Genomic DNA, 20,918 nt, shown 5'->3' on the forward strand with positions numbered 1-20,918 from the left:
ATGTTGAATCTGAATGTTGCCGGTTTAGATAATAGATCTAAGTGCATTAGCCTAGCCTCTTTATGATTTTTTCTTTTAGAAAGTTAGAAAAAAATATCGCTTTGTATGAATCCTAGTGAAAAGTAGGTTACTTTTGAAGATCTTAGAGAAAGGTCTCTGGTATTTTTGGTTTTATGATTTGAAATATAGGACCGTGTGGAGGCCGATGGTCTCCTTGTGTCCCACATTTCCTCATGCTTAACTCTTGTTACCTTGAAGATGCACAGATTTAGATTAGAAGATGGGAAAGTTTGGGTTGAGTTATAAGAAAGGTTTTCCTGGTCTTTGTTATTTGTTTCAATAAAAGTAAAGTTGATGCTCTTCTGGCATTGTGGGTTATCTTGAATGAAGTGTTGGCTGTGTTTATCCATGAGTGTTGTCTGGAGTCCCTGTTGTCTTTGTTTGTTGTAGTGTTTTGTATTCTGAGTGTTTGCAGTGAACATGCAGATTGCACGTTTTCACAAGTGAGAGGAAGCGTGGTACAGCGGTTGGCGTGCAAAGAGACCTGGATTCAAATCACCACTTGGCTGTGATGTTCACTGAGTGTCCTTGGGCCAGACACTTGCAGCCTAACTTACTCTGTAAGGATAAAACTGCATGGGAAAGAACCTGGACAGGCCGTCATGAGGTCAACGGAGGTGCTTACCTCAGGCAGCATTTTGGCAGTGGGTGTCCACCTCCATCTGCTGGTCTCCACTGCACCCCTTCCTCCCATTTCCTCCCAATAGAAAAGGGAGATGGGATTGAAAAGGATGTGTGGAGGAAGAGAGAGTGGTGGCCTAGAGTGTTTTCATCTCCATCTCATCCACATTTCCTCTTCTGCTCCATCACCCTCTTCTGGGTCCAACGCTCTGTAAGGTAGCTTTGTCTATGTTGAAGCTTAGGAGGGTGACTAGAGCCTTGCACAGTCTACACTGAAGGTCCTTACGGTTCCCACACATCATTTTCCAGGCCTTTGGCTGGGAAGACACCTATGTGGTTTGCAAACATAACTTCACAGCAATGAGGACTAGAAACATGATCCTTTTTAAAAGTTGTGCCCAAAACACAAACGTGCGTGTGTGTGTGTGTGTGTGTGTGTGTGTGTGTGTGTGTGTGGTTTTTTCCTCCTATCTACATGCACTGCCAGGTTAGGACAGAGCCAGACAGGGTAATCACAACTGACAACTGCAAGGATTTCTCCATTTTAGACAGTTCTGCATCTCTTCCATTTCAAAGGTTGGGATGATTTGTAGCTACAGAGACTGAGTGATGATCAGGCTTTGGTAGTGGATTTATTTAACCCATTTCTGCCCAGCCCACCGCTGTACACATTTGATCCCTGTTGCGTATATGCAACATTGAGCAGAAATGGCTTAACCTATTTGACCGAATGGGTTTGTGCTTAGCCACAGGAGATTTGGGGGTAGTTTTGCAAGATACCACTGCTGGGTGAGTCATGCCTCTAGCTCAGCGATTCCTGCTCTACCTGGAAGCGTCTGGCTACACAGTTTTAGGAGAGGATCTTTCCCAGCCTGACCTGGAGATGCCAGACTGGTGATTGGCTGGCTTATCACCGAAATCACTATTTCAGAGTTCCCTGCAAGAGCTGCAGAGGGAATGTGACTTACCAGTTCCCTCTTGTGACCAAATGCAGCAATTGTATCTTCATATCTTTTGAAGTTTTGTGGACATTTCAGTTCAGATCCTGTAGAATACAGAACACTTGGGGTGGAGGGGGGGTATATACCAAACTAATTTCTGTGCTTGCTTCCCCCTCCCCCCCAGTTTAATCAACTTTTGTCCCAGACATTCTATTATAGTGCTGGACTCAGCAGCATATGCAGTGACTTGGGTTTCAATCCCCTCTTTTCATGCCCTTCACTGGCTGACTTTGGGCCAGTCACCACCTCTCAGCCTAGCCTACTTTGCTGCTATAATGATAGTAAAGCTATTGGTTTGGGGGCGGAGGGGAACCTCAGCCCCAGGGAGAGAAACACACAAAGGAAGGGTGCAGGGAGTTTAACTCCTCCCTGTCCACCCTTCATTAAAGCTCTCCTGCCCAGTCCTGGAGGGATTGGATGGCTGTGATCCGATCTCTTGTTTACCCCACAAAATTGTCAGTTCTTTGGGGCAAGATCCGTCTCTGGATGACTCAACTCCCCAAAGTCCCATGTATAGAAATGGTGATATTATTGTTAATTAATTGAGTTATTCTATTAATTAATACTAATAATTATAATTAAGAGCCAGGAATGTGTAGTTGTTTGGGAGTTGAACTTAGACCTGGAAGATCTAGTCCAGGTTCAAATCCCTCAGCGACAAAGCTTCTTAGGTGACCTGGGGCCCGTCGCTTGCCTTTCAGCCTCGCCTACCTTACAGGATTGTTGTGAGGACAGAAGGAGGGAAGGAATTATGTATACTTCCCTTAGCTCCTTGAAGGAAGGGCAGTATGCAAATGTGAAAAAACTAAAATTAATTATTAGGAATTAATAATAATAAAAAGTGGGTGGATTATGGGGAGAGGATTCCACATGTAAACTGGCAGTACTGATGCTATTTTGGAGATTTCCTAAATACTATATACCAAGGAAAGCGTGAAAGCAGCCTGGTTGTGATTTCATGCCCAGTGTGTGCCAGGGGAGCTCATAGTGTGTCCCAGCTGCCCCATAGGCCTTCCTAGAGGCTCCAGGCATGTTCTGCAGCTGGGGCATCAGCAGGTTTCACTCACAAAGCTCCAGGACAGTTTGCTGTCCATGCAGATTTGATTCTGGAACCAACAGCTGCCACTACCCCCCCCAATACACACACAATTGGTTGTTTTCGGTAAGGCAGAGAGAGTTGAACAGTCAGCAGAAAATTGGAGGAGTTGGGGAAAGGGGCCAGGCCGCGGGGGGGGGGGGGAAGAGAGGCAGGGGTCAGCTCAGGAAAGAAGAGAAACCAGCACAGAAAACAGGTCCTGGGGTGTGCAGGTAAGGCATCTGTTTATGGGACTAAATCCCCCCCCCCCCGATATTGTGAAGGACAGACAGCCATGGTAACAAGGCTGGGAAAGTGGGGTCAGCATATGAACATGTAGGGCACAATTCAAAGTTTAGCATTTTGATATCCCATCCATCATATTTGCTCTCCCACTGAAATCTGCCAGCCTTTCCTGGGCTGAGCTGCGTCAGGATAAATTAGGGGCACCCCAGCTGTGCCTCAAAAACTCAGAATGGCAGTATGGTGCAGTGGCTAGTGACCTTGGCAGTATGGTGCAGTGGTTAGTGACCTGGGGAGCCCAGGATTCCAATCTTTTCGCCCTGAGGCTCTGCCTGGGTGAGTCATGTTCAGGCTAGACTACCTCCCCAAGCAGTTGTGAGGATAAAGCTGTGGAAGAAGTGACCATCGATGCCAGTCTGAGCTCCTTGAAGGAAGGGTGGGATAAAATGGATCACATTTATCCCCAACTTCCTGGACACAGTTGATCAAAACCTACTGGTGAGGCTTTGCTGTCTTCCTGAAAAGGGGTAGGTTGATCTCTTTCTTGCAGAGAGAGTGGACATCCAGCAGGCTCAAGGGGTGAAGGTTTTTGTGGAGTACAGCATTTCAAACTGAGAGGTGGTTCTTTGGTTTTGGGGGGCTGAGTATTCACACAGACTGCCCTTGTCTGCAGCCCTGAAATACAACTTCTGCAAACATTTTCTGTATGATTTTCTGTGTGATTCTATTTGCCAATTTTTTTCCCTTCCAATCCCTGCTCCTGTGTCTAAGAATTTAGCAGGGATGATCCTGTTCCTCTCTCCATACCATGTATTATTTTATTTATGCAATCTATACTTTGCCTGGAGTGCTTTGGAAACAGGAGGAAAGGTAGGATATCAGTGTGTCAAATACAGTCAAATAAGATCAAAAAGAGCTTACGGCCGTGGTTCCCATAGCACCAGGACCCACTTTTAAAAATGACAATCTGGACCCATCTAGATTTATCAGACTTTTAAAAAAGGAGACCTAGAAAGAAATAATATTTATTTATAACAACAAGAACCCTCAAACCTTTATCTGCCTATATTTACATGTGCTTGCAACCTGCAGGAGCTTTGTGGGACACTTAGCAGCTACAGGATGATTTTTGAATAGTCTCAGGGCTTGAGGCAATTATCTTTCCACCACTCTTTGGCGACCCACCAAAAATCAGGTCATGACCCACCAGTGGGTTCTGACCCACAGTTTGGGAACCACTGGCTTAATCAACAGCTTCACGGACTGGTTTCTGCAGAATAAACAGTTGTCTTAAGAGGCACAGGAACAGACCAGGATGGGTTTTGGGTCATTTGGCAACTCAAGTTCCAATATAAAATGGCGCCAATCCTTTGATCTCCCTGGACCTGGAATGGGACATCAGAAGGACAGTGACACCTAGTGACCAGATGTTGGGTTGGCTGCACCTTGAAAACTCCCTTGGAGGGATTCAGAAGCTGCACCTGACTTCATTAACATGACTAAACCCTATTGGGGGTGGAAAGAAATTCTCCAGGTATCACTTGTTAAAGGGTGTTTGCAGCTGTGTGTATGCTGGCTTTGCCTTATAGCATATTGCTTGACTTGCTTACATAAGTCATCTAAAGCGTCTCCTGCTATTCAAGGACCCACTTGTTCCATGGTGCTTATCTCCATGCTACCTCTAGATCTTGTGTATTTCCTTGCAAACTCTTGCAAGATTTGCAGTTATTGGATATGAAAATTATGGTACAACAACCAGGGCCTATGAGAGGGCGTTGCAGGGGGTAAATTGTATCTGGGCCTGGGGTGAAAAAGGGGTCCCGGGAGCCAAAGGAAAGGAGCCTGAAAATTTCCTGGGATCTTATATTTTCCCATCTCACCAGGGCCCATGAGAGAGAGGTGCAGGGGTACATTGTACCTGGTCCTGGGGTCAAAAAGGGGACCCGGGAACCAAAAGAGGGAAGCCATAAATGTCCTGGTAGAAAATGTTTGTATATATTGTGTGAAGACCAGCATTTACATTTTGTGTAAGCCTATATAATTTTATACATTGTAATCCTTAGAAATTAGGATCCAATGACTGTATGAAATTATGAACCAATGGACAAGGGAAGGGACCCAAAAGAAATGTTATACCTCCAAAAGGGGCACATAAAAAACTTTATCAAAAATTCCTCTCAGAGGCCGGGACAACTGCCGAGAAAACGGGCATTTGTGCAGGGTGTCCAACATGGCGCTTCTGCCAACACACACAAATCCATAACCACTAGTCACCACTGTTGTTCCTTCCACTGCTTTCTCAGAATCAGACCAGGATGTACAGCTTTATGGGCGGGGGCTTGTTCTGTGCCTCTGTGGCGAACATCCTCTTGGTGGTGTCTACCGTGACTGACTACTGGATGCAATATCGGCTGGACGGGATGTTTGCTCGCCAGGGCCTTTGGAGGTACTGCTGGTCAGGAAAGTGCTACGGACAGATGGAGAGCGTCGGTAAGAGCTGACTTGGAGCTGGGGTGGGTGGCTATTCCTGTCACGAGCTGGAGCTCCACTAAGGCCTCTTCTGCTGCTTGGGGAAAGGTAGCAGACATCCCACTGCTAGCACCAGCTTTCCACTGTCTCTTGGCAAGTTGCATTGTGGAGGTGGGGTCTGCAATGCACATATGCCTTCCGAAATATGAAGGGAGCATGCATTGCGGGGCATTTGCCCCAGGGACCCGTAAAAGCTGAAGCCACCACTGACTGTGCAGACTAGCTACCACTCTACCACTCTTAAAACATAAGAGCCCTGCTGGATCAGATCAAAGGCCCATCTAGTCCAGATTCCTGTATCTCCAGTGGCCCACCAGATGCCTTGGGGAGCACACAAGACACCTGTACCGTGTTGCCACTCCCTTGCATGTGGCATTCAGAGACAGCCTCCTTCTAAAATCAGGAGGTTGTTCATACCCACCGTGGCTTATGACCTGTGATGGACATGTCATGGTTGGCAACCTTCAGTCTCGAAAGACTATGCTATGAGCCTACAGCACCTGATATTCCCAGATGGTCTCCCATCCAAGTACTAACCAGGTCTGATGCTGCTTAGCTTCAGCGTCATGGTTGGCAACCTTCAGTCTCGAAAGACTATGCTATGAGCCTACAGCACCTGGTATTCCCAGATGGTCTCCCATCCAAGTACTAACCAGGCCTGACGCTGCTTAGCTTCTAAGATCATTTCCTCCAGAAATCTGCCCAATTGGCTTGTAAAAGCATCCAGGACAGGTGCCATCACTACATCCTGTGGCAAGGAGTTCCACAGATTAATCACACACCAGGAAAAGAAATATTTTCTTTTGTCTGTTCGAGCTCTTCCGCTAGTCAATTTTAGTGAATGTTCCCTGGTTCAGGTGGTGTGTGAGAAGGAAAAGAACATCTCTCCACCCCCTGCACAATTTTCTAGGATAGGGAAGGAAAGGGTTGTCCCTCCCTGCACACCCAACAAACCTGTGACCAACCTTTGGCTTCTAACAATGTCTACAATAGCTGTGGCATCCTGGCACCCTTGATATATGAGCTGCTTTCAGTCTTGTTCCCCCTAGCTTACTGGAACGCCACCCGGGCCTTCATGATCCTGTCTGCCCTCTCGTGTTTTGCCGGGATCATCACCGGGATCCTCTCCTTTGCCCAGTTCTCCACCTTCCAGCGTTTTAACAGACCTTTTGCTGCGGGAATCTTGTTCTTTGCATCTAGTAAGTTTCGGTCTCCCTCCTGTCTGCTTCTTGGGGACAGTCCTTTTGCCAACGTCTTTGTAGTAGTGGTGTCACTAGTGTGGGAGGCCCAATGATACTAGTGATCATACACTAGGGTATCACCCCAGTGTCGGACCTCCTCCCATGCAGTGAGCAGGACAGTGCCCTGGGCAGTGGGCATCATGATGCACCATTACCTTACCCTGCTCATGTTTTGGCTGTAACCTTTGATTGAACAGAGATATTTCAATGTGGTTTGTTTCATTACATTGTGCATTAAATTACGCATCATATCATATATAACATGATGGTGTTATTCAAAAATACCAAGATTATAAAAATTCTGACCAGCAGTGGGGTCAGCAGTGCATGTCACCCAGTGAAGCCCGCACCCCCTGCATCCTCCTAGCGACACCACTGCTTTGTAGCCTCTAGATTCATGAGTATTTGTGCTTAGTTGATCATGGGCTAGTTAGAAAATACTCAGTGCTGCATTTTAACTCATGACTTGGCTTCAAGACCTCAATTCAAGAGTTTGCTTTGAGTCAAGGATATGACTGAAGAGCACTAATGTTTCTCAGTGGCCAAGAGATGTCCTTGTGGGTAGTGCATGGTTAGGAGATATACGGGGATGGCTCTCTGGACACCTGATATTTTCACATTTATACCACCGTTTGATATTGCCAAGGAGCTCAGGGTACATGGTGCCTCTCCTCCTTTTGTTCTCATGACAACCCTGTGAGGTAGGTGAGGTTAAGTGTTAGTGGCTAGTCCCAGGTCACCCAGGAAGCTTCATGGCTGAGCCTGAATCTTCCAGGTCTAAGTCCAATTCCTGAACCGCTACACAATCCTCGCTCTCCTGATACAAAATGGCAAACTTGCTGCTTGACAGGCGTGGATGCTGCTCAAATGGCGTATTTGTAGAAATAAAAGTAAAAGGAGCAGTAGCCTGTGCATGTTTACTCGAAGTAAATCCCAATATATTCAGTAAGACTTCCTGAAAAATTTGCATTGGGTTATATAGCCTTAGTGCAACATAAGCTGCACAATGTCTCGTAGGTCACCTTTGGGAAAGATGGTTGGTTGGCAACCTTCAGTCTCGAAAGACTATGGTATAAGCCTACAGCACCTGGTATTCCCAAGCGGTCTCCCATCCAAGTACTAACCAGGCCTGACCCTGCTTAGCTTCCGAGATCAGACGAGATTGGGCATGTGCAGGGTAAGAAGGCGGCCTAGATGTTAATATTTTCCGCTAGGCAGATTTTTCAGTTTGCCTCCTACTGAGCCGGATGGTGCTTCTTGGCTCAAGCTCTTTTGAAAAAAAAGTTCCCAAGGCAGCACCTGAACACTCTGGGTAATGAAATTGCTGCTCATGATGTAGGAGAAGTCCTAGAAGTCCTGTTGTAGGTGTAATCCCCCCTTGACTACACCCCTGGTTATGAGTATGTAGTAATTTATTTCTCAATGTAACCTTCCTCTCTTTCCTTCCTTGTTCCCACCCAGCCTTGTTTGTTCTTCTAGCAATGGCGATTTACACTGGGGTCACCGTCAGCTTCCTGGGCAAACGGTTTGGTGACTGGCGCTTCTCTTGGTCCTACATCTTGGCCTGGGTGGCTCTCCTACTGACTTTCTTTGCAGGTATGGAGTCTTTCCCCTCTTGAGAACAAGAGTTGACAGGAGCAGAGGGGTAACAAGGGCAGCAGAATCTGAGGGACACCTGCCCCAGGCGCTACACCAAGGGGGACGCTTGAATGCCCTGTGCTGCTGATGGTTCTCCTGGGTTTAGGGGAACTCACTGTGGAGGCTTTGCAACCTGTTCCTTCTGCTCAGTGGCACCCCGTTCAAGTGGCAGTTTTTTTAAGGATGAATCTGCAGGAGAAAGAATCGGGAGCGCGAAGCTTCCTCCTCTGGGAGAACCATCAACCGCACAAGGCAATTCCTTGCAGATTCTCTATGGAAGAGGAGGTGCCAGCAGCTTCATGCTCCTCATTCCTTCTCCTGTGGAGGCTCTCCCTTGAAGGGTGCATGCCTTCACTGGGGAAGGAATGGGGTGTGAAGCCACCAGCGCCTTCTCCTCCGGGAAGAATCTGGAAGTGACATCGCTGCCCCCAGGTGCCAGGGCTTCTAGTTAGGCCTCTGGGCATGAGAAAGGAAGGCGGTGGTAGCTTTTGCCCTGGCTGAAACCCTTGGTAGAAACACCATTCCCATCAGGCAGTCAAACCATTAATAACTTGGGTGGTGATCTGGTTCGTCAGGCATTTTTAAACTCTCCTTGCCTGCATTTCAGCAGAGGCTGAGAATGATTCTTTCAGGAAGGCCTTCTCCAGCACCCTTTGCCAGTTTCCTTAATCATCTGTATTGGTTTCGCTCTCTGGGTACTTTCTCCTCTTGTCGATTCGTTTTGTCTCATGCATTGTTGTTTTTAACAGTTTCTCATAAACAGCCTTAAAAACATATTGTACCTCCACTGAGAAATGGTTGGTTGGTTGGCAACCTTCAGTCTCGAAAGACTATGGTATAAGCCTACAGCAGCCAGGATTCCCAGGCAGTCTCCCATCCAAGTACTAACCAGGCCTGGCCCTGCTTAGCTTCCGAGATCAGATGAGATCTGGCATGTGCAGGGTAACAGTCTTATGCTAAATCTACCTCTTCATTTCCTCCTTTTCTGCAGGCATATTTTACATGTGTGCCTACAGGATCCACGAATGTCAGCGGCTGGCTGGCGTCCGCTAAGTTTACAAGTACCCGGCATGTCTCAGTCGCAGAGGTCAACCTGGGCTGGGGACAAAGTCTTGGGTGAAAATACTTTCTCAATCCACGTCTTCTGATAAATGTCAGAGCTCGGATGGTGTTGTGGTTTCGGAGCTGGGCTTAGACCTAGAAGATCCAGGTTCAAATCCCTGCTCAGACTTGAAGCTTCCTGCTTAAACCTTGGGCTAGTCACTCTCTCCCAGCCTCACTCTCTCTCTCTGTCTTACCTACCTCACAGGGCCGTTGTGAGGACAAAAGGAGGGGAGGAACCATGTATACCACCTTCAGCTCTTTGGAGGAAGGGCACTATTAAAAAGATATGTTTAAAAAAATGTGTCCCTTGTTCTGTGCCTAGTACAGTTCGAAGGCAAGGAGTATAAATTGGATATCCCTGCTCCAAACCTGTCTGTGTAGGACAAACAGGTCCCTCTTACACATAAAATAATAAATGGATGTAAATCAGACATAAAACAAGACAAAGTCCCAGCGGGTGTACATCACAATCTCCCAGGACTCTCTACTGCTAGCTGGTGTTTGGGGAACTGGTCAAAGGGGAACTTCAGAGGAGAACTGCAGAACTAGACATTTATAGGGAAATGTAACGCTCATTGATTCGGCATTAACAAAGACGAAGGCTTTCTGTCTCATGATATCATGGAAGAACTGAGTTCAGCTAGATCTCATGTACTGGTACATAAGAACATAAGAACAGCCCCACTGGATCAGGCCATAGGCCCATCTAGTCCAGTTTCATGTATCTCACAGTGGCCCACCAAATGCCCCAGGAAGCACACCAGATAACAAGAGACCTCATCCTGGTGCCCTCCCTTGCATCTGGCATTCTGACATAACCCATTTCTAAAATCAGGAGGTTGTGCATACACATCATGGCTTGTACCCCGTAATGGATTTTTCCTCCAGAAACTTGTCCAATCCCCTTTTAAGGCGTCCAGGCTAGACGCCATCACCACATCCTGTGGCAAGGAGTTCCACAGACCGACCACACACTGAGTAAAGAAATATTTTCTTTTGTCTCTCCTAACCCGCCCAACACTCAATTTTAGCGTTTGTCCCCTGGTTCTGGTATTATGTGAGAGTGTAAAGAGCATCTCTCTATCCACTCTGTCCATACCCTCCATAATTTTGTATGTTTCAATCATGTCCCCCCTCAGGCTTCTCTTTTCTAGGCTGAAGAGGCCCAAACGCCGTAGCCTTTCCTCATAAGGAAGGTGCCCCAGCCCAGCAATCATCTTAGTTGCCCTCTTTTGCACCTTTTCCATTTCCACTATGCCTTTTTTGAGATGCGGCAACCAGAACAGATCACAATACTCCAGGTGTATCCTTACCATCGATTTGTACAACGGCATTATAATATTAGCCATTTTGTTCTCAATACCTTTTCTAATGATCCCAAGCATAGAATTGGCCTTCTTTACTGCCGCCGCACATTGAGTCAACACTTTCATCGACCTGTCCGCCACCACCCCGAGATCTCTCTCCTGATCTGTCACAGGCAGCTCAGAACCCATCATCAGCTACTGATTTCTCATGTATCTTGGTCTAGGCCCTGATACGTAGCCATTCCTCCTCCTCAGTACTTCATCTAACTCAGCAAAACCAGACTGATTCTTCAAACTATTACAGTTTTTGGGAATCAATGTTGTTCTTTGCATGATCGTGGTCAGCAACTTTATCCCTTCATCCCATTCCCCTTGGATTTCCATCTTTCAACTCCTCTGGCCTGTTTCTGTATCCCCTATATGTAACTATCCCCCCCCCCCCCCAAGGATTCTGCTTCATACATTTGGTGAAGTGGGCCAAAGTTTACAAAAGCTTCTGGTGAAATAAACTGGTTGGTCTTCAAGCTGCTTTGAGCCTCTTGGTCATTTTTTTTTTTTTTTTACTTTTCGTATGAATCCCATAAGGCAACTGCAGTGACCATTTTGCATTTACTGTATGCCCCAGGATGCAGTGTCTTTGCTAGGCAGCAGGGGTGGCCCCAAGACTGTGATAAGGTGCTCCAGAACTCTTGATTTGCCTTTTTTTTTTTTTTTGCTGCACAAGAATAATAGAGTTGGAAGGGACCCATAAGGTCATCAGTCCCCTCACCTTAGCAGGAAGTCTTCCTAGAACATCCCCAGAAGGTGTCTCTCGAGCCTCTGCTTGAGGGAGAACCCACCACCTCTCTTGACACCTGTTCCACTGCCAGACCACAAACTGCCCTGACCTGCTGTCCTGTCCTTCCTGCTGTCCAACCAGAATCTTCTCACTTGCAGTTTGCACTTGCAAGACTGCCTTATCTTATTTAAAACACAGCCTTATTCGGCCTTACCCTTTTACAAAAAGACGTGCAATGGGGATAACAATGAAGCTATAAATATGAAGAAGCAAACCATCAAAAGAAATACAAGGCTCCCTGTCTAGAATGGACAGCAGATCTGTCCTCTGTCGTCTCTTCCCCAGCATGCATGATGTTAAACTAGTGCCATAAACTGCAATGAAGATATGGGCACACGCACACGTATAATGCCATCCATCAAGCCACACACGATCATTTGCAAGCTCCCAACCCCTGCCTCATGCAGTTCTCCTCTATTCTGTTGTATGTTATGAATGCACAATCTCATCAGGTTAATTAGGTTTCCTCATTAACCCAATTTGGCAGAAAAGTCACAGGCTGAATGTAAGGTCATGCAGTATGCCAACCAGAGGGCGCTGCGGCCTGGATTTCTGAGCGCTGCTTTTTAGATGGCTGGTAGAAGGTATTATATTAAACAAGATGTGAAGAAAGGAGTCCTATTTGTTTAATTAACACAATAGCACTTTCTGCAGGTTTGATAAAGAAAACAGCCATTCCCCCCTCCCTTTTCCTTTCCCTTTTCCCAATGAATGTTCCTTAATTATACAGGGCATCCCTTATAGCTCTTGTGCTTGAGACCAGGAGCATTTTGGATATCAGATTTTTCCATATTTTGGAATACTTGTATATACCTAATGAGAGATCATGGGGGTGGGGCCCAGGTCTAAACACACAATTCATGTTTGTTTCATATACCCCTTATTACACATAGCCTGGAGGCAATTATACATTTTTTTAGGGGGGTGTGTGTGTAATAATTTTGTGCATGAAACACAATCTGTGATTTTATTTCTTTAGGCAAAAAAGCTTTTTTTTTCTTTTTTTTTTAAAGTCATGTTGGCACTTAAAAAAGTTCCACACAGTGGCATAGCTAGAGGGGGTGCAAAGCACTAAGTTTTGCAGGGCCTGAATGCACTGGGAAAGCGGCCCCTCCCCTTCAGAGCCATTCTGGGCGGTGGGAGCAAAATGGATGCATACACCTATGTTTAGCTCCCACTGTTCAGAATTGCTTCAAAGGGGAGGGACAGGGACCACTTGCATGACACATTCAGGTGCCCGCAAAACTCACTGCTTTGCACCCCCTCTAGCTATGCCCCTGGTTCAGCATTTTAGAATATTCCATATTTCGGAATTCCGGATAAGGGATGCCCAACCTGTAGTAACCGAGATACTAACTTTCAAAAGCGATTTGGGAACCAGCGTAGATGTTTTTGGGCAATTTAGGCTGCAACCCTATGCTTATTTACTAGGGAGTCAGCTCTATTGAGCTCAATGAAGCTTACTTTTGAGTAGACATGATAGGTTTGCAACGTTGGACGCATTTCACAAAGATGAACGGCAAACCCCTTTGCCTTTGGATAGCTCTTAATGCAAATGCAGTGATAACTAGCTCCGATATATATTTATATAAATCAAAACAATTTATACAGTAGATTAAGGGCACAATCCTAACCTACTTTCCAGCACTGACATAAGGGCAATGCAGCTCTAAGGTAAGGGAACAAACATTCCCTTACCTTGAGGAGGCCTCCATGAGTGCCACCCAACTGCAGGATGTAGCACACGGCCCATTGGCACAGCTATGCCAGTGCTGGAAAGTTGGTTAGGATTTGGACCTCAGCCATTGCTCCCCAACGGATAAAACAAAAACCAGTTGGAAATAATCTAGCAGCCTCTACCCCAGTAAAGGTGTGACTTGAACCTGAAGAATATGCAAAGGCGTGCCCAGGATGTCCTGTAACCGAAGCATAGGGGTGGGGTATAACTCTTTGAAATAAATACTCAGAAGGCTCAATGACACCTTGTTGTCCCATTGCAAGGATTGGGACATTGGGATTTGTCCCATTGCATGGATTGGATTGGTCGGAATCCTTGCGGAAGGCAGTCGTCCAAGAACCTGATTGGTCAGAATTTCACATTGACCAAAAGTGACTGGCGTAGCCTAGGCAACTGGGTTGCCATCCCCCCGTCCTTCTCCTCATCACAAAGATGCAGGTAGATGAGAGGTATGGCTGGGATGAACCTGTGGTGGGAAGGGAGACAGGGCAGGGGGGAGAGGGGGGCGGGAATGGCGCCACTGGGCTATTGTGTGGCCCACTGGGACTTGATAAGTGACCTCGTTTTAAGGAAACATAGGAATAAGGCCAGAGGTTAGAGGTCTTATTACTGCCAGGTAGGACCTGGGCCGGCCCATCCATGAGGCCAACTGAAGTGATTGCCTCAGGCAGCACACTGGTGGGGGCACGCATCTCTATCCACCTAGCTGCTTCCATTGTCCATCCTCCTCCTCCCATCCCCTGGATTGGAAAAGGAAGAGGGTAAACATGGAGGGGAGGAGAGTGCTGAGGTAGGAAAATGGGAGGAGCAGAGGCTGGCACATCATGTAGTAAGGGCAGCCTCCTGAGCTACTGTATGTCATCTCCTGTCTCACCAAGTTGTGGCCCAAGCCCCTCCCCTCCTTCCCCAGGCTCCACCTCTTATCTCCCCCTCCCCTCAAAGGCTCTGGAGGTCTGCCATCCTAATGCTGGGTATTGCCAAGAAGTTTGAGCCTGTCACTTCTGGGAAGTAAGGGTTGGGAAAGACCCTTGTGCCTGAAACCTTGGGGAGATGCTGCCAGCCAGTGCAGACACTGCTGAGATAGCTGGAGCAAGGGCTGGACTCTGTGGGAGGCTGCTTCATCTGTTCCGGATCAGTGGCGTAGCTTGGGGGGGCAGAAGGACACCGTGCCTTAGGGGCAGTGGTGGGATTCAGCAGGTTCTCACCTATTCTATAGAACCCCTACCTAATCCAGCTGTTGGTTCTAAGAACCGTTAGCTGGCCAGGGAGCTCGCGCCTTGAAATGTCAGGGCTAACCCTCCTGGGGGCAGCAGCCGTGCAGGGCCAACCCGTCCCGGGGGAAAGGGTGTCGCTCCCAGCGGGTGCTGAGGCTGCTGGGGCTGAAGGGGCGAGCCAGACACGGCCAACTGGAGTCTCCCATGACGCAGCTGCCGCTCACCAGCCCTAGTGAGCTCCCTGCTGACGAGGGCGAGAGAAGCAGCCCAGCTGCCCGCCCTGCACCTCCCCTCCCCGGCCGAGCCGGCCGACTGGCGAGTAGACTGCTCCTGTGCCTGGAGGCTCCTTGGGCTCAGCTCTCCCGGTGGGTTGGGGGCGCCGGCGGGACAAAGAGGAGGGCGTCAGAGCAGCTCCCGCCCAAAGAGCCCCCCCCCGCCACACGTCCATGGACACACAATGGAACTTACCTCTGGGTAGGCACTGAGCACAATCCTAACCAGGTCTACTCAGAAGTAACTCCTATTTTGTTCAATGGGGCTTACTCTCAGGAAAGTATGGTTAGGATTGCAGCCACTGTCAATCAGAAGGTGAAGAAGGAAGCATCTCATCCTCGTCACTGAGGCTGTGATCCTATCCACACTTTCCTGGGAGTAAGCCCCTTTGGCTATAATGACTTACTCCTGAGTAGACATGCATAGGTTTGTGCTCAAAGGCTGCACTCCTAGCCACACTCTCCTGCGAGTAAGCCCCTTTGGCTATAATGACTTACTCCTGAGTAGACATGCATAGGTTTGTGCTCAAAGGCTGTACTCCTAGCCACACTCTCCTGCGAGTAAGCCCCTTTGGCTATAATGACTTACTCCTGCGTAGACATGCCCCTTTGGCTATAATGAGACTCTATAATGAGTAGACATGCATAGGCTTGGGCTCTCATGCTGCAGTAAGCTCTGTTAACTATAATGGGACTTACTTCTGAGTAGACGGGCATAGGGATTGTGCCCTTACTTCCCACAAACACAGGACTGCACCATGGGGTTGTTTTTCATCCTTGGGGTTTGGGAATGCAGTTTTGTGCCTGGGATCTTTTCATTGCAATACAACGTGTTGTTACACAATGATTGTATAATACACTATCAGACACAGAGAGGTGATGCTCCCACAGCTGAAATTCCTCAAGTTAAAAAAAGGCAGGAATGTGGCACAAAACATTACTTCATTAAGGGTACAATCCTATGCAGGTCTTCTCAGAAGTAAGTCCTATTGTGTGCAATGGGTATTACTCTCAGGAAAGTGTGGATAGGATTGCAGCCTTTGAGCAGAATCCTATGCATATCTACTCAGAAGTAAATCTCATTATAGCCAATGGGGCTTATTCCCAGGAAAGTGGAAGTAGGATTGCAGCCTTAGGGCACAATCCCATGCATGTCTACTCAGAAGTAAGTCCTATTGTGCTCAGTGAGGCTTTCTTCTAGCACCTGTGCAGTCACAATGCAGCCCTGAGGTAAGGGAACAAATGTTCCCTGCTCCCCACCACAGGATGCAGTGCATGTGCTATTGGTACAGCTGCACTGGAAAATTGGATAGGATTGGGTCCTAAGTCCTCTTAACTATAACTTTGCAGCACCAAGTCCTGGAGGTCTCCTTGTGACAAGAGAATGTTTGTTCCCTTACCTCGGGACTGCAATGTGGCTGCATTGGCTCTGGAAAGTTGGATAACCCTTAGGCTGCAATTCTACTCACATGTGGGAAGCAAGCCCAATTGACTATAGAATGTGATTTACTCCTGTGTAGGCTTGCATAGGATTGGGCTGCTATTCCCAGGTAAGTGTGCTGAGGATGGTACAGTTAGCATTGCTCTTTCTCTAGCAGAAAAGTTTCTTTAGGTTATTCTCCCTCCCCCCACGCAAGTGAAATGACAGGCTGACTAGAAATTGAAGATTTTTTGAACAAGTTTGCAAATTGGGTTTAGGTCTTATCACCTAATGAAGAACTGGAGAAGCACTGGGAAGAACTTGTGATCAGGGTGAACCTCAAAACCTGCAAGGCTTGTTACATGTGCTGTTAATTTTCATTTTTAGGCTGGGTTGTGGGTGCTTGGGCACCTACACAGCTGCAACACTTTCGAAGGACTGTGGTGGGGAGGTTCTGCCTCACCTGCCTCCCCACCCACTGCAGGCCTCTGCTTTGCACTCCCTGGTCAGTAGCAGCCCTCAAACTTGTGGGAGAACCGCCACTAGAGTAGACCAAAGTGATGGGTATCTGCTGTTGCCTGTCGGAAAGCAACCTAGAAGAACAGTCCCCTCATAGTACTTTTTTGCTCATTAGTGAAACTGTCCTTCAAGGCTGCCATTCTCTCTCAAACCCTGGAAGTTAACAATTCCCCTTGAACTTGTTGGGCTTCTGAGTAGACGTGCATTGGATTGCAGAGTTGGAAGTTGGAGGGGGAAGCTTTCAAGTTCACTGGAATTCTTTTTGGGGCTGGGTGGTAAAAGCAATAGAGCAGCATTTCTCAACCAGTAGTACTCATACCACCAGTGGTACTTGAGCTGGTGCCCAGTGGTACTCATGGCAGGACCCCCCCCCCCCCGACCTCCACTGCCTGGCAGTGAGACCAGCAATACGATGCAACAAACAGTGGTAGGAGGCTCAGTTCTGCTTTTCTTGCACTCAAAAAAGCCCTCCCATCTACCCTGAGAGCCCAATCCTATGCATGTCTACTCAGAAGTAAGTTCCATTATATAGTCAATGGGATTTACTCCCAGGAAAGTGTGTACTGTACAGTATAGGAGTGCAGCCGTAGTCTTTCAACTTCCTTTGCGCAGACAATTGAAGCTGAGTTGCTCATTGCTCATTAGGACATAGAACCTGTTGTTAATTTATTTGAATCCCACCACTGCTTAGGGGTTGTCAGCGGAGTGCCTTTTGGAGGTCTTCTGAGGCTGGGGGAGGCTGTGTATGGCCTCCCCAAACCTCTGAAAGTCTTAGAAGACCTGGTGGAGGCCTTAGAAAGCCACTTCTGGTTTTCACTCAAACCAGAAGTGCCATTTTAAAGCAGGCCTTCTGAGGACTGGGGAGACCTCCCTGTGCCTCAGATCACCTCCCAACGGGGTGCTAACACCTAGAGGCTGTTAACAATATTTTTGCCTCTCGGGTGCCAGATCTCTTCGCTACGCCACTGTTCAGGATACAGAACATTGCCTTGTCGCTTGTTGCCTACTCTTAGTGATGGCGTCTTTCCCCCGCTCCACGCTCCCCTCCACAGGAATGTTGCTGCCTCCTCCTCATCCCTCTCGGAGACGTTCCCTCCGCACAGCGCTGCAGTCTTTATGCTCCCCCTGCAGATCAGCTGTGCCGTCTGCTCCACAGCCACACTGCTGCTGTTGATCACATCCCTGTGCACGTCCTACTGGATGACCGAGACCCCCCCTCAAGGTCTCCTCCACAGCGGCCTCTGGGAGATCTGCATGAATGACAAATGCACATTGTATGGGTTCAGTGCTGTCGGTAAGATCTGCGGCTCCAAAGGTCATCCAATAACAGATGGCTCCTTCCCACCCACCCCCAACCCCACTGATGCCAACTTTTGCAGCCTCTAGAACAGGGGGGCCCAAACCCCGGCCCAGGGGCCACTTGCGGCCCTCGGGGGCTCCCAATCCGGCCCACGGGGATCCCCCAGTCTCCAATGAGTCTCTGGCCCTCTGGAGACTTGCTGGAGCCCATGCTGGCCCGACACAACTGCTCTCAGCATGAGGACGACGGTTCGACCTCTCACCTGAGAGGTGATCTCTCACCTGGCACCTCCAGAACCGGAAAAAAAGTGGGAGCGAGAAAAAAAAGTGTTTCATATTTCTGCTCATGACCTGCTTCATGACATCACTTCCTGCTTCATGGCATCACTTATGACCCTCAGCAGGAATCATGAATGCTATTAGGCCCTCTGTGTTAAAAGAGTTTGACACCCTTGGTTTATTCTACTATAGAGCCTCACCCCCAGCTGCACTTGACTTTTACCCCTGGAGGGTGGCAGAAGCCAAGGCTTTGCATGAGCATGGTTGTGGTTGTGGCAGGTGGACATAGAATCTACCCATCATTCTTGGGCTACAAATGACTTTTGCTTCTGGCTCCTTCCCAGCCACCTTCATCCACGTGATCAGAGGCTTCCTCGTGGCAGCCACCTTCTCCGGCATCATGTCTCTGTCCTGCATTTGCATCTCCATCCAAAGAACCCACCTGGGTCCTGTGCCCATGCTCAGAACTGCTGCCACCCTCAGCTTTGGTACAGGTAACACTCCAGTGGGATTTGACCTGCTCCTGCTTTATACAAGCAGCCTTCCCCCCCCCCCCACTGCCCACAAGGAGAACTCTTTCCTTTGGGACTCAGAGCAGAACATGCGTCAGCAGAAGGCACCTTTGAGTGGCTGTTGAGGGCCCGATCCCCAGGAGGTCTGCTGCTGATGCCTGCCTTGGATAATCGCAAGCACTATTGTTAGGGGTACTGGGAAATGCCTTGAGCTGGATTCCCATGGCACCTCTGTCCCTGAGAGTGCCTTGGGATGCCCAGTATTGAGGGTTTAGGGGATGGCTTGGGCATTAACATACATGGCCCTCTTGGCCATTTGCTTCTTTGACTGACCCTCTGACACTGCCCTTGTCCGCTGGAGAGGAGGAGGCCCAAAAAGCAAGGTAGGCAGCCCCCTACCATGACACTACCCGTGGCCAACAGAGGGTTTATTCGTTCTACATGGGCTGGCAGTGGCAAAAAAATGTCATGGGAGCTGCTCACCATGGTCTCCCCCTGCACAGTGTAGCATCATGATAACATTGTGTAAATAAGAGGAGCCCAAGCCTATCTGCACAATCTGGTGAAGGAGGGGCACGCAGGTCCACTGGGGTCCCCTTGCTGAGAACCTCCTCCCTGCCCTGGAGTCCACAGGATAGACTCCCTATCCTGGGAGTTCCTGCAAGCCCCTGCCACAGGGAGAGGGGTGTGAAACTGGTGGCGCCCCCTGGGGAGTGTGCAGTGTCCTTCTAGAACACATTCCCATTTCTCCCTTTGGCTCTAGGTCTCTTCATCTTGATTTCCATGTCTGTGTTCACAGTTTCGTACAGGAGCTCCAAGCCCGACCTACAACAGTTAACCAGATATGGTTCGTCCTATAGCTTGGGCTGGGCTTCAAGCCCTATGTACTTCTTGACTGGTGAGTTGTGTTCTCCAGCCGGCCCCTCAGCATGAAAACTGGGCATCTGGGGCTGGCCCAAGGCCTCCTGGCACCTGTGGCGGCATGCCAAGTGCCACTCCCTCCTCCATTTACCACAGCATACCAGGCTTTGCCGCTCCTCCCAGGATTCAAGAAAGAAGAGAGACTAGAAAAGGAAAAGAAGTGTGAAGAAGAGGAGTAGACCAGAGTGTCTCTGACACTCCTCCGCACTTGCTTCCCTGGTCTGATCCCTTCTTCTTGTTTGAATTCAGAGATCAGGAGGAGGAGGTGCAGGGGAGTCAGGCCCCCTCCCCATCAATCTGCCACCTGAAACTACTGCCTTAGTTGACCTCATTGATGGGCTGGCCAAGGGGACACCCCCTCCCTTATAACAGCCCTCATTTCATGCTAAGAATTTGCATCCGATAACAGCTTTGAAGGTGAATATCAGCTCCAGGAGGGGATGGGGACAAGGGTGCTTCTGGCCATGGGCCGGTGCCTTTCTATCACTGCTGATAAACCCCAGGAAGATTTGATGCCTCTGGAAATAGGCAAGGCTTCTAAATGAAGGCTAAGGAACTTCAGCATGCTTGGTACCTCTTGCGTGTTTGTCCCATTCCTCAACAAGATTCTGTGAACTCCGCTTTGGGGTGACTGACTCACCTTGGCGGCGCTATATATATTTTTTTCTCTTCTTATTTCTCTTAGGTTTTTTAATATTGTTGACAAAAGGAACTATGGACCCCTGAGTCTGGAGGGGTTCAAGAACTTCCAATGCAAGATTGGCTGGAATCCTATCAAGAATTCCCCAGCAATGGAGCATTGAGCTGAAGTGACTACGGACGTAATATGGATGTATCGGAAGCGAGGCACACAAAGGAAGGAAGTGTGTTTCTGGTCCCCCTCCCCAGGACAGACGTCTTGGCTAACCCATCTCTTGGCCATCATGAACGGACTTTGTACTTCCTTCTGGGAAGCCTACCACTACGCCTTCCGGGTGTTTATCTTCTCTGAGTCACTGTTTGCAAAAAGCCATAGTTAATTGGGATGCTGGGTTGGTAGAAACACTCTCCAAAAGAAAGGACCGAGCGGAAGGGTTGGAAGGTGGTG

The 20,918-nt window shown here is 48.4% G+C and overlaps 2 protein-coding genes and 2 pseudogenes across 2 annotated transcripts; 2 read left to right on the plus strand and 2 right to left on the minus strand.

The window, feature by feature from the left end:
- Positions 1-5,315: 5,315 nt before the first annotated feature.
- LOC136661604 (lens fiber membrane intrinsic protein-like) lies at positions 5,316-9,461 on the plus strand. The gene is made up of 4 exons (XM_066638920.1): positions 5,316-5,490; positions 6,579-6,728; positions 8,232-8,366; positions 9,400-9,461. The coding sequence occupies exons 1-4, from the start codon at positions 5,316-5,318 to the stop codon at positions 9,459-9,461; spliced, it is 522 nt and encodes a 173-aa protein (XP_066495017.1).
- On the minus strand, positions 7,846-7,960 carry LOC136661833 (5S ribosomal RNA; annotated as a pseudogene).
- LOC136662087 (5S ribosomal RNA) lies at positions 9,249-9,365 on the minus strand (annotated as a pseudogene).
- Positions 9,462-14,813: 5,352 nt separating the features above from the next.
- Positions 14,814-20,557, plus strand: LOC136661561 (protein NKG7-like). Its single transcript, XM_066638859.1, has 5 exons — positions 14,814-14,974; positions 17,873-18,114; positions 18,743-18,892; positions 19,710-19,808; positions 20,517-20,557. Exons 1-5 carry the CDS (start codon positions 14,814-14,816, stop codon positions 20,555-20,557), a joined length of 693 nt encoding a protein of 230 aa, XP_066494956.1.
- The last annotated feature ends 361 nt before the right edge of the window (positions 20,558-20,918 follow it).

The sequence above is a fragment of the Tiliqua scincoides genome, chromosome 10, assembly GCF_035046505.1.
Source record: "Tiliqua scincoides isolate rTilSci1 chromosome 10, rTilSci1.hap2, whole genome shotgun sequence".
In the NCBI taxonomy this organism is placed as follows: Eukaryota; Metazoa; Chordata; class Lepidosauria; order Squamata; family Scincidae; genus Tiliqua; species Tiliqua scincoides.

Excerpts from the sequence above, each read along its gene's own strand:
- LOC136661604 (XM_066638920.1), top strand. The coding sequence starts at position 5,316 with ATGTACAGCTTTATGGGCGGGGGCTTGTTCTGTGCCTCTGTGGCGAAC. Across the intron at positions 6,729-8,231 it reads AATCTTGTTCTTTGCATCTA|CCTTGTTTGTTCTTCTAGCA; the intron begins GTAAGTTTCGGT and ends GTTCCCACCCAG. Across the intron at positions 8,367-9,399 it reads CCTACTGACTTTCTTTGCAG|GCATATTTTACATGTGTGCC; the intron begins GTATGGAGTCTT and ends CCTTTTCTGCAG.
- LOC136661561 (XM_066638859.1), top strand. The coding sequence starts at position 14,814 with ATGACGCAGCTGCCGCTCACCAGCCCTAGTGAGCTCCCTGCTGACGAG. Across the intron at positions 18,115-18,742 it reads GTATGGGTTCAGTGCTGTCG|CCACCTTCATCCACGTGATC; the intron begins GTAAGATCTGCG and ends GCTCCTTCCCAG. Across the intron at positions 19,809-20,516 it reads CCCTATGTACTTCTTGACTG|GTTTTTTAATATTGTTGACA; the intron begins GTGAGTTGTGTT and ends TATTTCTCTTAG.